Consider the following 17,348-nt stretch of genomic DNA (forward strand, 5'->3'; position numbering starts at 1 on the left):
AAAAGCCATGCCGACCCTGTGGTATTCAGCGGTCGCAATCGCGGCTGGATCGCGATCCGCAATTCCGCAAATGGGGCGGTTCGAGCCTTCGAACAAAAGATGTAATAATTCTGCCCCCTGTTTTCCAGCACCCCCTTTTCACTTTCCACCCCTCTTTCTTTCTTCCCCTCGTTCCTCCACGCTTCACTTTCGCCCTCCTTCACCATCCTCTCTTTCTTTCTCTCTGCTCCAAGTCTCTCCAACCCTTACGAGAAACCCTTTGTTTGCAAAACAAACAAGAATCGTTTGCTCACAAGAGTCAGGGAGCGTGGTAACGGAGGTACGAGCCTCTAGCTGGAGGGCGCGGAATTTTAATTACACGAATATTATCGGGACGCGTCATAATTGCATTATTGGATTTGGAAACTGACGATCAACCGAGTCGTGTGATTCACGCAAGCTGATTCCTTGATAATTTCATATACATCGGACATTATATTAGGCGTCTTGGGCTTTTGATTTTTTATTATTTTTTCTTCGCTACGTAGTCGCTATTATCTCGATGCTTTATTCGATACACAAGCTAGGCTGATGTCTCGTTGGAAAGTTGTACAGGCAGCCGCCGATCCAGTCGTGATGAATGAATCCGCACCTTTTTAATATATCGACGTCATAAAATGCCGCTGGTAATCTGGATGGGCGACATTGTAAACATTTTAATTAAAACCTACGGAGGATATTTAATTTCGAATAATTAATGGTCGTTCGTCGAAAATTCATGCATCCCGGACAAAAGCCATCGCCCTCGCGATTACTCTTGATTTCATTACACGAATCAACAATCGCGTCTCTGACGGCTATTAAGCACCCCTTTTTTCCACCATACCTACACCACCCCTCTCTCACCGTGCTGCCCCTGTCTTCCGTTGTTTGTCGACAGCGATTTTGTTCGGTGAAACATTCGAAACGACCTATCGACATGCACTCGAAACTTATTGGAAAATATTTGCGTATCTTTTATCGAGTAGCCCGGGCTCATGGTTTTAACGTTTTTCATAAAATGTACACGCGGAAGTAATGGAAAAATAAATAAAGGCAATCCGTCTTTGCATGTTGACACTTTGTCCGGAGTTCTCGTTTGATTCTTGATATGTAAACGTTCTTCGGTCTCCCCTCGAACGTTCCCCGATGCCCTACCCTCGATGCACAGATTTCTTCCCGGCGAATATTTCCTTGCTCGTGTAACGCAGTCCAGTCACGAATTCCGCTTTCTTACATATTTATACATCCGAGGAAACGAGACAATGCCGGGAAATGTTAGAACGAAATGGACGTTCGCAGAGACCGTTCGATACCCAAGAGGAAACAACGTCGTTCGTATTTACAGCGATTCCACGCATCGCAACAACGATCGACGATGTCTCTGTGCTCCGCGTACAACGAATTTATACATCGGAACGGCGGTCTAAAGCACGCATCGCAAGCATCCTTCTATTCTTGCCGAGCTATTTTCCTGGATAACGATTTTACGATTTGACAACTGCCGAAAAAACACACCCGTACCCATACGCGGAAAAATGGTACCACGTACGTCACGGTACAATAACAACGTAGCCAGCCTAGTGTACCTTTTGACCGTACGTACGCAGCCGTGAAACTCGATTTCATCGGACCGCACAGGGTAAGCCCGCTGAAAGACGAATATATTCGCGTATTTCGAACTACGCGCCAATTTTCTTTGAACAACGGCCGCGTCTCGCTCGCGCGCAGACAATGCACAGCGGATTCAATAAAACCGCAACAATAAGGGTGAAAACGGTGGGGTCTGGCCAGGGATGAGGAGAGGAACGAGGGAAGAGAGAGGCTGTAACGGCGCGAGAATGGGAAAGCGTAGGGTAATTTGAATGAAGAGACAAGAGACAATGCGTGAGCGGAGCAGAGAACAGAGGAGAGGAGGCAGCGAAGGCGGGTGAAAACAACCGCGGAATCAAATTAGAGACGATGGGATGGGCCAGGTGGAAGTACTAGCGGCTGCGGGGGTTGGACTGGAGGACAACCAAGAGGAGCCTGGGGTAATTATATTTACAAGTGGCAGATCTCGAAAACAAAGGACCCGAAGATTGCTCGATTCATTCGACAACTCCCCGAAGAATCGTCCTTTTTTTCCACTGCCTTTTCGGGAAAAATCGTAGCCGATTAGTACCTCGCTATGGTCTTTCCCCAATTTAATGCGATAAGATCTGTTTATCGTCCGTTCGTTTTTTTTCTTCTTCTTCCTTTCTTTCTTCATTTTTTTTTCTTTTTTTTTTCATAGTAAGACGACGGGAACGATTATCGGAATCCATTGTAACTCGAGACTCTTTTCAGTCGTCGTTGAAACAATAGCGTTTATCGGAAGTTGCGCGATCTTCGGTTTCAGAATACGATTTCGCGAACTTCTGTTTAAAGCACGATTTAAACGGCGAAATGTTCAAATTAAATTGCGTCACGCGATGGAACAAGCGTCGTTTCGATGGAGAGGGTAACGAGTTTTTTCTAGGTGCGATTTTTTACAGGCTTCGATTGGCTTATATCGAAACCTTTCAACATTCTCGTTCAAGCTTGCCGATATACCGTAATTTTGTTTTCGTAGCAAAGGCGAAAGGTGGTTGGAAATACCTTAAACGCGTTTTATAAGAAGTCCTGGCAGTGGACCAATTTTTATTCTTCAATTTTAGCCCAACGAAACGAACAAAAGTAGATAAAATAAATGTATCGTTTTGTTAGAAGGAAAAAAAAACAGAAAAAGATCCTTTTAAACGTCGCATCCCTGTCGATAGATCTCACCCTTGCTATCATCGACCCTTCTCGTATATTTTCATATATCCTCTGCGACCGGACAAAGTATTATGAGAACATAGTTCGCATACCTTGAGTGCCGATCCTATACGTACTATTACAGGTGTAGGTACTATTGTTATGTTTCTCTCGTAGAATAGTATTCTTCTCGTTTCTTTGTTCAGACGTGTTTCCAGAAATATTCCAACTATCGAAGCGAAGATTCTCACGCTGTTACATATTACGTTTATATTTATTCGAAATATTTCTGTACACATATTTTCTATCGTTATATTATTTCATAATAGTCATCGAAACGACACTTTTCAATACGGTGGCTTTGCCGACGTGTATTTTTATCGAAAAATTAAAACATAGTACGCGTCATAAAGAGAGATATATTTACTGTGATTTTGGCGAACGAAATGCTAAATTAAATCGGCGGCAGGGTAATCGTTATCGACGATGCAACGAAAAAGAGGTGCGAGGAGAATGAAAAGGTTTTACTATCCGGTAGAAATGGAAAGCGGACGAATGTGCAGGGACATTTGACGCAGCCCTCCAACCGTCGCGTTATGGAATTTTTGTGGAACGGCTTTTTTTAATTGATGCAATTCAAACCAGCCAGCCAGGACGGCTGTGGCGCTCGTAAAACTTTTCGTCGCCTTTCGCTTGAATTCGAAGTTCCAAGAGTTTTCTTTTGCAACCTTCGTTTCTCTCTTTCTCCCTACCTTCGTTTTTTCTTTTATCGTAAACGATCCCTCTGGGAAATAAAGAAAAGAGAACAAACCGACAAAAGGAATTTGAATTCTATAAAGAGACTTTAAAACTCGAAAATTTCCACTCGAAATATGCAACGAAGCCGAGAGACGTTTAAAGAATCTGCCGAGATGATCCGTGTATCCAAAAGCGAAGATAAAAGATCACGTTCGATATGAAGATTTTAAGAAAGGAATAAAGAAAAACAAGCCTCTCCTCGACCAGCCTTCTTCTTCGCGTGCTCATTTTGGCATAATGAAAAGCTTAGCAGTTGGTTTAACTTGGCCGAGGATTAAGTTTACCTCGTTCCAAGGGTGCCAGAGCAGCGTGGAATTTCTACCTCTTATTTTTCCGCTTCCTCGCCCCTGCGTTGGAAAAGAGCGCTCGCTAGGTATTTCTTAATTAACAGCAAGTATCTCGTTCCACGGAAGTTGCCTTATTAATTAATATTACAAAAGGGAGTCCAGCTGTCGTGGCGGAGGAAGGGCGAGCCGCTTAACGATTACACGTTTCACCTCGATGTGATTTTCGATTTTGCGGCTCGAACAGATTTACAAGCGAGAGTAATCGTGTTTGTACAAGGGGATATCGCGTTAACGCGATTTTAATTCTCGTTGCCCGTTTCTTCATATTTCTCACTTACGTTCCAACGATCCGTTTCGACGATTGTATTCTTTCCACCCGACGCTCTTCAAGAATATCGTTTAGAAGGAGTCGAAAGATGTTCGTTGCACGGAGGCCCGGGAAAGGAAGTTGTTGGAGGCGTAGTAAGACACTGGCCCGAAGGTGGGCCGGAGGTGGGGAATAAAGAAAAGGAACTGAGAAAGAGGAAATGGTTATTTGAGCAGCTAGCCTTATAGCTCGACAAAGAATACGAAAGAATGGGCAACGACGAGGAAAAAGGAGATGTACGGTAGCGTTGAAGTGGCCCGGTTCAAGCGAGAAGAAAAATATGTAATATCGCTCGGGGCGTTTTAATAAACCGAGTTGGCCAATCAAAGCGGGAGTTAAGGAGCTTTCTTGCCTTTTAACGGCCACTTTTACGCGCGTTTAAATCACACTTCGCGCCACTCCTAGCCGTCGAGAATAATAGGGGCCAGGGGTGCGCCGAGGGGGAGGGCGACGGCCAACGCTGGAAAAGTGTGCAAGGTATGGCAACGGAAAGAAAAAATATCCAGGAAGGCGTAGAAATATTTTTATGACTGAACGGCTGTGAGATTGAATGAAAGTGGGAACGAGGGAAATGTGGCAACAAAAGAGAGAGAAGCAATAGCGGAACAGTGGAAGGAGGACGGTGGTGGTGAGAGGGTCGAGAGAAAGGACAGAGAAAAGAAGGAAAAGACAGAGAAGATTGGTTGCTTTGTAACCGGTGTATGCACGATACGCTTACGATGCCGGGTCAAGAGAATAAACGTACTCACCCACACAGAATCGCGCGATAACGTATACCACGGTCCGCTGGACGAACGTAAAAAAATGCGAAAACTTTCGTATTTCGTGCAGCCTCCATTTTTATTCTCGTCGGTTTTTCACTCGCGAGCACCGCGTCCCCGTGAACATCGGGGCGAGCCAGGACACGCGCGCTCATCGGCCGGATATTATTTCAGTCGGCGCATATTTCCGCAAATGAATTTTATGAAAACAGTTTTTGCTCTTTTAATTAATCGCTGTTCCGTCGCTGGACCCTCTCCCAAGCCACCCTCTGTCCCTATCTCCCTTCTAGCTTGGTCTCCTCCTCTCCTCCGGCGTGTCCACTACTCTTTTCACCATTCCGTCGACTCACGTGGATCACCGGACCGCGCAAAGCTTTTAATAATAATATTGTTTCAAGGGCCGCGAGAGGACCGCGATGCGTACGTTCTTCCCTTTTAATCACGTTCAGCGAATGGAATACGATTTTCGGCTGGCTACCACGCTACCTGCCGTATTCTCATTCGTGTTTTGTCCGAAATACACGTATCCATAGAAAAATACAACTGACAGATGAGCTATTGACGTTAAGAAAAATATCTTGCTTGAAATTATTTTAAATCAGCCACGTACAATTACCGCAAAAGAGATTTTCGCATAGCCATACTTTCCAATAAAAAGTTTTCGTATCAGGTTCTATATATGTAGTACATTTTCGCAGTATCAAGTTTTTATAGCTACATGGAGGTACTGCTAAACGATACAAAATTTGACATATTTGAAGGTAATTAATTATTACGCCGTAATAAATGCAATGGGGATACGCGAATACCTTTGGTGATCGCTGTATTCGATTGCAGTTTGACAATTATATCCTTTGATTTAATATATTGATCTTTCGATTTTCTGTATACATTAAAACAAATATAATCGGAACATTGTACTAATTAAGCGATACAACCGAATTCGGTTAAGTTGTTCGCTGGTATCCGTGATTCGCGTGCATTAAATCGGTACACGCGATTCACCAGAAAGTTTCGCCTGTATTTGTGGCGAAGTAAAGTGGCGCTTGTACGGACATTTTGTACAAACAGGAATAATCGTCGACCAATTAGACGGCCGCGAGCAAGGTTTTATAGTTAGACGAACCTTCGGGCAGCTAGGTGCGCCGCGGATAATCGCGGCCATAAATAACATTTATCGGTAGTCCGTCGGTCTAATTGCCAATGATTACCGTAGGTCGCACAGGAAAAATTGCCAATTTACATCGAATGCCCGCTCTCTCTCCACTGCCCGTTTCCAGCTTAGTTTACTTGCCGCAGTCGTTCGATTCTAGATAAGCCGTTTCTCTGACGAAATCAGACTGTATTTTACGACCGAAATCGCGTTATTTTCTCGGTAGAATCGAGAAATTTCTATTTGCGCGAAAAATTATGTTAAGAAAGAAAGAGGAAATTATTTTAAGATACGTACTAGCTCGTGCTTCAAATTTTCTACCATCTCGATGTTATTGACACATTCAGCAAACCTCGAGCGGTATCTTAAAAATTGCTCCCTTTTCGATTTCTCATATCCTAGACCATCGCCTCTCTTCCGTCTTTTTTTCTTTTTTTTTGTTCTCGAGGCGAATACAGCGAGGGTTCGCGCTCACAGTCGAATAGAGTTGGATCTTGCTCTCCTGAATACGCAATGCGATTTATTCGCAACGTGGCGTATAAAACACAAAGGACTGCGTATGATTGGTAAATTATTGAGGTATATCGGATTTGTCGGCCAATCACGTAGTGCCCTTAAATAATTCAGAGGAAGCGCGAAGGATGCGAGAAACGCAGGGAAAATCTCGGGACAGCAACGGGCTTGCGAAGATATTACGAAGAATTGACTTTAAAGTTACGAAATCAATATCATAGACGTTCGCGTTTTCGTAATTTCTTTGCTATATGCTAGGGAGGTTAGGCAGGTTGTGTATAGAACGACACGTTTAACATCGAAACAGTAATTTTATTTTAATTAATATTTCTATGATAGAACTATGATACAAAACATATCTATACTAGCGAACGTACACACTTCCTTACGTATTCTCGGTCAAAGATTTTACATGCATCGTACATAGCGTTTAAGACGAAATGGACTAGGTGTTTTTTTCCCCCCCGTTAGACAAGCTGCTTGGATACAATGTACGTCAAGGGAACATACTCGATGATGTAGGTAACGATAGTGTGACTAGAGATCGCCTACCACAGTCACTGCTAATCGTAATCTATACGAGTTAATTTGGTTAGACAATCGGTTAGTAGTCGTACGAGACGATATGGGTTTTTCCTTTTTACTGATCGTTACGTTTCATTTTTCGTCCCAGAGACGCTTAGCGTTAGGAACTACGCGCGTACTCGTAAAATCGTAGAGTATCGTGGAAGTATTCGTTATGCTTACAAAATACAAAACAGAACGTTCCGATAGAAAAATTCGATAAAAACGATAGAACGATCATAGGCTTGCTCGCTCGACAGTATTTTCATCGTGACACGCGATAAAATACGTCGTATCTGTTTTCTCATTGGAAATGGAAAACTGTTCGTTCCCCGTAAAAATTATCGTATCCGACAGACGTAAGCCTATTATCGTTCGAGCGATCGTGAAACTCTTTTCCGGAGGCGTGCCACCGACAAATCTCCGCAGCGTATGGCATCAAGGAAATAAAACATTTTCTTCGGCCGGTCTGCTCGTTTCTGATAGCGGCCCCGGCCAATCCGAGAGAAAGAGAGAACTTTCGGCATAACTCAGCCTCGTTATCTGACTCGCAAATAAGGCAACGGAAAAGTTCGCGACATCAATCTGGCCCTCTACCGGGAGATTCGAAGTTGAAACAATGCTTAAGTCACCCCTAACGTATGAGCCCCAAGGGGGGTGGCGAGGTTGGTTCTGGCTGGTTTGGATGGCGAAGCCGGAGCTACCGATCCGATCTGCCAAGCCAACCTCGCTCACCAATTTCACTCCGTTTGGCTATTCCTCCAGTTCTACCTCCGGTAGTTCGTTGGTCCGGTAGTCCGGTAAAGCTAGATTTACCGGCGTTACCCGCAACGGACAGCAAAGTCGACTACAAGAACAGCCAAACTTTGATCACCCCTGAGCATTCGGTTTACCCGCATTGTTTCCTCGCGCGTTCTAACCTCATCCTGCTTCAACCCCTTTTTCTCCCTTGCTCTTCTGTTCGCTGGCCACTTTGTCCTTCCTGTTGATTTTTATATTCTACCTTAGCCTGCGAAATTCGAGCAATTAAACTTCTAAACAGCACCAATGATTTCACTCATGTCGACTCGTACAGTCTTCAGAGTCTGGTCACCTGCTACGCCATGATATAAAATACGTCTTAACGTTTATCTTGATAACTTCAAACGCGAATTTAAAATCAGCACGTTGTTTCTCTGGATCAACTTGATTCCAAGATCCATTGAAATTCGTTAGAAATTATGATGTAACAGGCATCTATTTATCAGAGTACCATCTAGTAGATTTCAAAGAAATAGAAGTTGCTATTGCGAAAGTGTTTAACATTTTGTCTATGCGTGATTTTACGGATGTTCGTCTATTGGTCGTTAGAACGACGACCACTCTTGGTTGTTGTTTAATAACGAATCTCGAACGTGTAAGCAGACTTTTGAGACTCCAGTAACAAGCGAACATTCCGAGTGTTACTACGATAGCGACAATGATGATAGAAGACGTCCGTGTCGTTAAACGAATTTGGCAACGCATTTGTGATACGATCGATACGTCGGCGCTTACTTCGTTTGTCATTTGGTATCGTAAGGTGCTTGTGCATTGATACCGTTTAAATTATTCATGGAGGTTAGGATGTTATGGGCGCTCGAGCTCGCTGGCGCTGCGTATCCATTGTGGTTATGGGTCGCCTCTCCGTTTACTTGTCTCTGCGGGCCTCCCGGAGACATGATCTGAAAGACAGAAATCGTCAAAGTTATAATGTGTTCAAAAATTGCAGCGACTCCACGCGGTGTGGATTAATTTGAAGGTAGAATACTGGTCGGAAGCATTTTGAAGGGTAGTTGTAATATTATACGTTAACATTAGATCTATCGACGACTGTTAAAGTATAAAATTTGTCCGAAAGAAATCAAAATAGTAGATATCATCAGATACCTGAAAGACTCCACGATACAGAAAAAAGAACTAGCTTCATTTACATATAATCAATAAGAAATTTAATTTTACGAAACATCGTTCAAACGTCCAAACATTCGCCATTGTAATAAGACGAATACGAAAAATTATGTTATTCGTCGTTTGACCGCTCTAGTCCTGACGTTAAAATCTTTTTGCAGAAGAGGATAGCTTCGAAGCTTTGTTAAATCGAATCCACGATAGCGTCAAGGTGGATAGAAACTGGTAGCCTTCTAATTACATTAGCAATCAATCGACCGGGCAACGCCTTAATCTGATTCGAGCAATTATTCACGACAGAGACTTAAAACTCGAAAGAAGGGAAGGTATTCGCGCAGTGAAAGGGGTTGATGCCACTAACGAATTCGTTTTAGACACGGTGTTCTTGTTCCTGCTCCGCCGTCTCTACGGTTCTACTCCAAAAACAAAAGGCCAGAAGAACGAACTTGTATCTCAGCTCAGACGGAGCAACTCAACTTGGGCGTTTCCACTCGTCCCTCCTATCTTTTCCCTCTCGATATCCTCTCTTTCGTTTCTGTTCTTTCTCTTTCTCCGCGCCACTTGTCTCGGTCTTTAGCCGTCTCTATCTGCAAGCCATATCCATTGGAACGACGACGAAGAAGGGGGAAAGGGAGAAAGAAGTGCTCGTGGAAGTAGTAAGTAGAGGGTACCACGAGGAACAAGAGATGCCGCTAGGATAGATAAGTGGCGTTGAAAACTTCAAACTTGGTATTTCTAGCTCCGCTGTTCCCTTCACCATCAGTTTCTCTTAGTTTCGCCGGCAAAGGTGTTAAATTATACAGGCTTAAAATTCGGCAGACCGTGCGGCACAGCCCTTACTGACGAGATCCACCCTTACCATGATTTTACTTCGCGAGTTGATCATGCTAACTTTCGCACGATGAACGAACCTGCCATTCTCATGATTTCCCTCATGCGCGTGAACTTTCGTGTCCACAAAGTGGCTGAACAGTTAGGGGGCGCGTTAGGGAAAGAAAAATAAAGGCTCGTTAGTAATTCTTTCGAATACGATATACGCTTTAAAAGGAAAGTTGAAATATGTACGGCGTTTTTAATTGGAAAATCTAAGGTGCAACTGACGGAGAAAAATTCGCACAGCCCCAACGGGAGCGAGTAATTAACCCGTAAATAATTATGATAAAAATGACAAAGCACCGCTGAAGAAATGCTTTATCGCCGTTGCAAGGGCGACTTTCTCCTCTGGAAGAATTTCTAAATCTTCTTGCCGCAACGGGAAACCCTTTTTAGCTTTTCGCGAGCCGACGAGGGACCATCGTCTTTCTTCCTCTCTTCTCGATACAAACGCCCTTCCATTTTATCTCTTTTCCTCCTCGCCTTTTGCTCTGTTTCTTTTCACCCCATCCCCGCCAGAAGCCCGCACGTAATTAAGAAATCTCCGTGGAAGGCTCCGGACCACTGTTGGTCGGTACCACGGGTTAAATTAAGTCTATGACTTATTCAAGTTTTATCTACAATTGCCAGAGAAGGAATTACTGTCCCGTGGATTTACTGCCGTCTTTGTAATCAAACGGCACGCGCTCTGCGAATCGTTTACACAGATACAGATTGCTGGCACAGAATAGTATGTACTCTAGTAAGATGAAGTCATTCGAGCGTAGGTTTCGTTAAAAATAATTTACATTCTGCAGCGACAAAGTTCGAAGATGATTTCAGATTCCATCTCAGACACTGCCTCGTGAAAAATATGGCTTCGAACCACATAGTGTTTTAGATTTGTAAATCCTGATATAACAGATCTATATGATTCCATAGAAATCATCGTAACCTAATGAAATTCAGTTTTCTAGACGCTAGATTTAGAGGAGTCGGTGAAAATCATCCTGAACATTCGAAATATAGACTTGTGAGTGAACCCGAACTCGTAGAATCCGTTGTCCGATCTGCAAGTCTCGCGGAGATATTCAAGTTCAAAGAGGACCGAGATTCGTTTGGAATTCTAAGTTTCTTCAACGTAAGCCTTGAACTGCAAAGTTCTACGAACATAGATGATTCTTTCGAAGGTAAAATCGAGTCTACACTCGGATCATAAGTTGAACGTTATCTGACTCTGCTTTAATAGGTCTGGAATCTTTTAGATCCACAACCACTTAAGCTTAATGTTTCCCTTAACTCGTTCCATTTTTAATACATTCGTCGTTTCAAATACTTCACGTGCTTTTCTTGCAATTCAGTACATCAGACGGTAGGCAATTTATTTTTGTTAACTCCATTGCGAAATTTCCTACACCGGCGTAAACGTATCTTTACGCCTTGGCCACGAATAAGACATTAATCGCGACTCGACGAGAGGAGGTGAAGGCAGTTTGTAACTGACGGTAAATGCGGAGCATCGGGGGGTTGTCGGTGGTTACCGGGAGCTACGAGAATCGCGTGTCATTTGTCCGTTGATCTCCCGCGGCTGGGAAACAGCCAGGTGCAAGCTAGTTCCTCCACAGTGCTGCTTTTCTTAAGCGCAAAAATTAGCGCCACCCTCTACACCATTCGCCGCTCCGGTACCACGATCCTTGCCCGGCTATCCACCGCCCGAAGCACGAGATGAGAATTAGCCACGTCGTTTATCGAAGGAGGATCATTTAGAACAGAATGCCGTGAACCTCGCTATTTTACCAGGGATTATTATATCGCGTAGGATTTCCTTAATGTGCTTCATCATTTGGGATTTCCAGAGTTACTCGTGAAATACAGAGTCACGCTTAGCGATTCTCAATTAACAGGAAGCGTGTTCGTTATTATTAGAACGTGAAATTATATTATCATAGGTGTAATTGCATTATTAGGCGGTAAAAACGTCTCCACTGATATTTTACTATTCTCTCTAGTGTTCTATTTTTGTCGGTCTAAATAAACTCGACGATGGTCGAGTTCTCTGTCGCGGATAAGTGAATGCGTAGGTAAGACCACGCGCTACGTGTAATAATCGTTACAAAAGAGAGTAGAGGCCACGTAGCGTTCCGTTGTTTCGTAACTAAACTCATAATCTCACATAAGCTCGCAAGCTGGGCTTTCCCATGCGAGCTTTCTCCGCGTGTATTGTGTAAAGGGCTAGGCGGAAGCTTTATGTGAAATGTAGTCAAGTACCGTGAATCTAATAATACGTTTGTTAACAAAAACGATACATATACGCGCCCGATGTCCCATAGAAGTCCCTTCGTTTTTCTTCGTTATTATTTTAAAAGAATTCATATCATAACAGTAGATTAATTCTATCGTTACGGTAGATTCGTAGATAATGTTTTCACCCAGCGAATTATGCTTCGGTACACTTACGCCCACTAAGAATGACGAATATTCGGAAGTTTAATTTAATTCAGGTTCCTCGTGCACGTTCCGCGAACTTTAGAGGGTCTAATCGCCTGGAAGAAGTATAGAAGACGTTGTAATACCTTATTCGCCGTACGAATCTCGTACTGCACATTGATCCTCTTAAATTCCCATGTAGTCTCCGTCTTGGCATTAGCATATTATCTTCCGCAACCTCCTTCTCCATCGTTCCCCTTCTCCGTTCCCTAGTTCCACCCCCTTCGACCCTCTGATTCGCAGAGGACTTTGCAGACACTTGAGAGTTTGTTTTAAAACTCAGATAATCGTTTCCAACTCCCTTCCCTTCGGTTTCTCTCTCTTCCTCGTTACGTTCGGCTTCTCTCTTTCTTCATCTCGACCTCTTCGCGGCGTATCCCTTTCCCACGCCGCGTTCTCCGTTCGAGTCTCGAGGGGAAAATTAGATCAAAATAAGACTTCTCGCCAATTTTTAAACGCGTTACAGTTGTCTCCGTGGGAAAGGGATATCGCGCCGTTGAAACGAAGTTAGCCGGGATGCCTTAAAAAGACGAGCGATCTCGAATCGATTAGAAACTCCCCTCTCGAACGGTTTTCCTAAACGCGTTTAAAGAGCCACGTGACACGTTTGATGGATGAACGGCGAGCTTCTTTTCAGCGAGACGTTTTCTTTCCACTTGGCGGAGAGTGGAGAGAGAAGTAGAAACGGAGCAGCGGTTGTTCGAGGGACGATGGTAATTGAATTTATCGAGGGTGATGACCGTCGTATTTTTTTCCATTCTCCTTTCCCTTTTTCGCCTCCATTACCGGTTTACCTAGGATCGCTTGGCACGCTCGAGTTATTCGTAAACGCTGCACGGTCAGGCGTTATTTACAAGAGCCGATGAGGCTGCCGAGTGCTCGGCTGAGAAAGATTGGGACAGCTGTCCGTTCTCAGGCAATCAGAAAAACTACCTTCCACCTCCTTCGGCCTAGGTAACTTCGCCATTCCCATAGCCACGGCTTAAGGAGAAGCGTTAAGGGTGGCAGCTGCCACGGCCTGGATGCGCACCCTCTCCGCGGTTTTTAAGAATCTTAGCGCCTCCTTCTTTGCCCCTCTTTACTCTTGATTTTGTCAAGTCGAGATAGCACGACCACTTTGCATTCCGTCGCGACGTTTAATTCCACCAACGAGCCGGCTGTTCCAGGGGTCGAATTATCCTATCCTTTCCTCCCTAACTCCTGTTGATCGTCGTTTCCGCCTAATCCGTTCCCACGATCTTTATACAGTCGAATGAAACGTCGTCTGAGAATATCTCCGTAACGACACGTCATTGATCGATATTACGATAATAAAACGAATCGATCTGTAGCTGCGTAAATCTGGAAAATTAGCATCGCCGATGACAATCTTGGTTTCCAATCTGAACGTACTAGCGCTACGTTGATTCGTGACACTTAATGAGAAACACGCGCGGCGAAACGATTCGCAACCTGACATTATCTACCGCGTCAAACTCACGCCGGAGACCAGCTGTCTCGGCGATTGTCTTTTCCATTCAGATGCTAAATGTCAGAATGACATTCACCGGAGGAAATAGAACGGCTCTCGATGTCGCCGGGGCAGACACCTTCGGGGTGTTCTCTGCGATCGAAGGTATTCACGCTTCAGGAACGACATGTCAAGAGAGATCCATCAGGCTTAACGTAATAGATGCGCAAACTACATTAGCATGCCGCGTCGATTATTGGCATTAGTCCGCCATACCGTTATTTCACGGCATCGGTCATTTATAACCCTCAGTCATAAACCCTCGGATGAAATCGATATTACAGCCGACTCATCGATCCGCGAAAAATTGTAGGATCCTGAGAAATCGCGTAACGAATGCAGCGACGCTTTTACGTCAGGCGTTACTTTCTTCCCGGTTTCGCAACGTTGCCTCTCTTTTACGTTCGTGTTCATTGCCGACCCTAGACTCGTCTCAGGTGTCGCTTAGAAGAAAGAAAAAAATTCAGTCCCGTGCGACCGGGACATCGCGATTTACGCGTTCCAACGTCGCGCGCGACGTTTCTTTCCAGTACGTGAGAAACAATCGTTGACCAGTTCTACTTTCGCACGTAATTCCTCTTTCCCTTGTGACGTTTCCTTGCCACCGTTGGTTTTTCTGTCCAACACGCGGATTCCACAGCGCCCTGCCACTTTGCCTCACCAGCCGTACGTGCAAACCGATATTAATTGAACTAAACACTCACGCACGAGGTACGAGCCACGCATACGGAAACGAAGGACACGCGTAGTAGGCTACCGCTCGAGAACATGAACACTTACGTGGTGTAGAAATAGAGTCGCAAGGGTTAGCAACCCCTGAATTACACGTAGTTCCCCGGCAGAACGGTTAAGGGGAGAAAATTTGCATATTATAAGTAGTACACGCTGCCGAGTCTGATATCATCGGCTTGGGGACCTCGTTATTCTGTGCATGCGTACAATTCGAGCGTGTGCACCGGCAATCTAGCCTCTTCGACCACTCTTAAAAGTTTGTCTTGAAACTTCCTTAACGATACTTTCCAGCAATTATGCGAACCGTTTCTTCTATAGACAGGATTAAGACAGGGCTTACTAAAAATGAAGTAGTTGTCAAAGGAAAGCGTTGGCGTTGGATTTTAGAATTTAGAATTTTAAAATAATTATTGCGTCGTATTCGCTGGTAGTAGATTTGTATCGCTATGCTTCTATACTCTTCAGGATGTTCATTATGAAAACGTTGAACCATCAAAATTTGGTTAGTCATTTTACACGATCGAGTTTGGAGAAAGAATCTAAGAGGAAGTCTGGATCTTTAATTGAAAAATTACAAGCGTAATGCGTTTGTTTTTCCTGTAGCTCGTGTTATGCGAGTTTTATATATGAAATATATGTATTATCGTGCCGATTCACGTCGTCGATCGTGGCTCCTGTACGAGATATAACAAGTCGGACGATAGTTTATCGGTAAATATTGCACTTGGTAAATTTTGGTACGTGACGCAAGCATGCAGAGGGACGTAAACATCCTTGCAAGACGGAGATCGGATTAAGTAGATCGGATCCACCTTGGGTCAGACAGGCGGAGGTCCATGCTAAGGGCTTAAGGTACTGTTTCGAAGCACGACTGTTGTCTTAAGATAATCAAGAAACCCAAACGGCTTAACTAGACGACGAGTTTATAATTCCAACTTGGAAAGTAGCCATGGTTATCGGAAGACAACCATATCTTTAGACATTTAACGCATAAAAGATATTATCGTTCAGACATACAAAATAGAACAGATTTTTCTACGATCGATTAAATCCTTTATAATCCCGTCTTGATTAACATAATTAAAATTCCAAATAACTTGCAGATGGAAAGTAGTCTTCTATGCTATCTTCGATAATATCTAAGGAATAATAATTTCTATTTTATCTTTCATTTATAAAAAAAGGAATAGACTGACATTGTTCGTAAATTCATTTCATCAATCAACGTGCTTAAAATTCCAACTTGCAAGGAAAAGTAGCGCCCTATGATTATCGAGATAACAAGAGTCATTACTTTTACTTTTTATCCATAGAAAGCGGTAAAACTTTGCGTATTATACATCGAAGAATCTACTCTACTAACTCTACTCTTACTAAGAATAAACATTCTGCACAATTTCTTGTCGATCAACACGCTTAAAATACTCGCTGATGTTTCGTTCCGGAGGACATTTTTCGCGACAACGGCAGCACGAGTTCTTCAACGAATTTCAGCTGGGTAATTCCACTTAAGACGCTGTCAAATCCTTATTCAAAGAGTAAATTCTTTCGCACGTTCCAGTCCCCGTGAAGAGGATGGATAGTTACGGTATGCGATGAGGCTTGCTTAACGGACGAGCTTAATTAATAAGGACACGCGATATCCTAACTCGTAAGATGATGGCGGGATGGTAAAGCATAGCTGAAGTCCCGAGGGAGTCCTTTGTTGTCGAGAGGGTCAGGACGAGCGACCTGCCACTTTAACCCACCTTAAGGGGTTACGTCTTAAGGAGTTTTGAACCTTCCAGAACATCCGATGATCGTAATCTCCGGCAGATTCGAAGCAGCGACATGGACAGCGTCGCGCGGGTGAAAGCGATACGCTTGCACGGTCAGCATACATATTTTGCGACAGAACAGGGATATCGACCACGTTTATAGCGGTATCACTGTCAAAGGATGTCAACTGGTATTCCATAGGATTATGTAGATCGCGGGACTAAGCGTAATCGACGATCGCCACGCGTGACGCTGCTTTTGAAAAGTATCGAATGCTCGATGTTCAAAGCGTTTAATTACCTGTGGTTGAAGATGAATCACTTGTCTCTTGATGTGCGCCAGAGTCGCGGTCGATGGCGGATGCACCGCCATGTTTGCAAAAACCAGTCTTTCCTCGTAGTCGCTCTCGCACAGGATTTTGTTCTCGCACAAGAAGAACTTGTCGCCTATACAGAATCTAGGAACAGAGAAAAATGAAATTATTTTTACGGAGTGGCATTTCGTTAAAGTAGTAAGAGTAGCGTGGATTAGTATGACGAGGCTGAGAAATGGCGGAGGTTTGAAGAAATTTCGGCTAAGAGTTGTCGGAGATAGGCGGAGTAGTAAAACGTGCTAATTCCTTTTAAGACCGTTTTCCGTTCTGCTCCGTCGAGGAAATTGCGAGAAAATAAAAACAGGCAGCGAAACGCCACCGGTACCCCGTAGCTTCCGAGAGTGTCTTCGAGGTCCTTTAAATGTAAATTTCCACTCGATTCGCAGACGCTACGTCGTACCTGGATTACCGCCGAGTCCATTTCTGCTCTAACCTTCTTTCCTGCACACCCCTTGCAGACGTTGAATACCGGAATCGAAGTCTTTTCCA

At 43.9% G+C, this 17,348-nt stretch overlaps 1 protein-coding gene and 1 long non-coding RNA gene across 2 annotated transcripts in view; one reads left to right on the forward strand and one right to left on the reverse strand.

The window, feature by feature from the left end:
• LOC126919027 (uncharacterized) overlaps nt 1-17,348 on the forward strand; it is a 128,255-nt gene that overhangs the window by 6,005 nt on the left and 104,902 nt on the right. The gene's annotated exons all lie outside the window — the stretch shown is intronic.
• Nucleotides 7,628-17,348, reverse strand: part of LOC126919008 (LIM domain only protein 3-like) — a 69,941-nt gene continuing 60,220 nt past the window's right edge. Inside the window, exons 5-6 of the mRNA XM_050727688.1 lie at nt 16,787-16,943; nt 7,628-8,921 (exon numbers count right to left, since the gene is read on the reverse strand). Of these exons, the coding sequence (XP_050583645.1) occupies nt 8,763-8,921; nt 16,787-16,943 (316 nt within the window). The 3' untranslated portion in view covers nt 7,628-8,762. The remainder of the gene's footprint in view (nt 8,922-16,786; nt 16,944-17,348) is intronic.

Source organism: Bombus affinis, chromosome 7 (genome assembly GCF_024516045.1).
Source record: "Bombus affinis isolate iyBomAffi1 chromosome 7, iyBomAffi1.2, whole genome shotgun sequence".
Lineage (NCBI taxonomy): Eukaryota > Metazoa > Arthropoda > Insecta > Hymenoptera > Apidae > Bombus > Bombus affinis.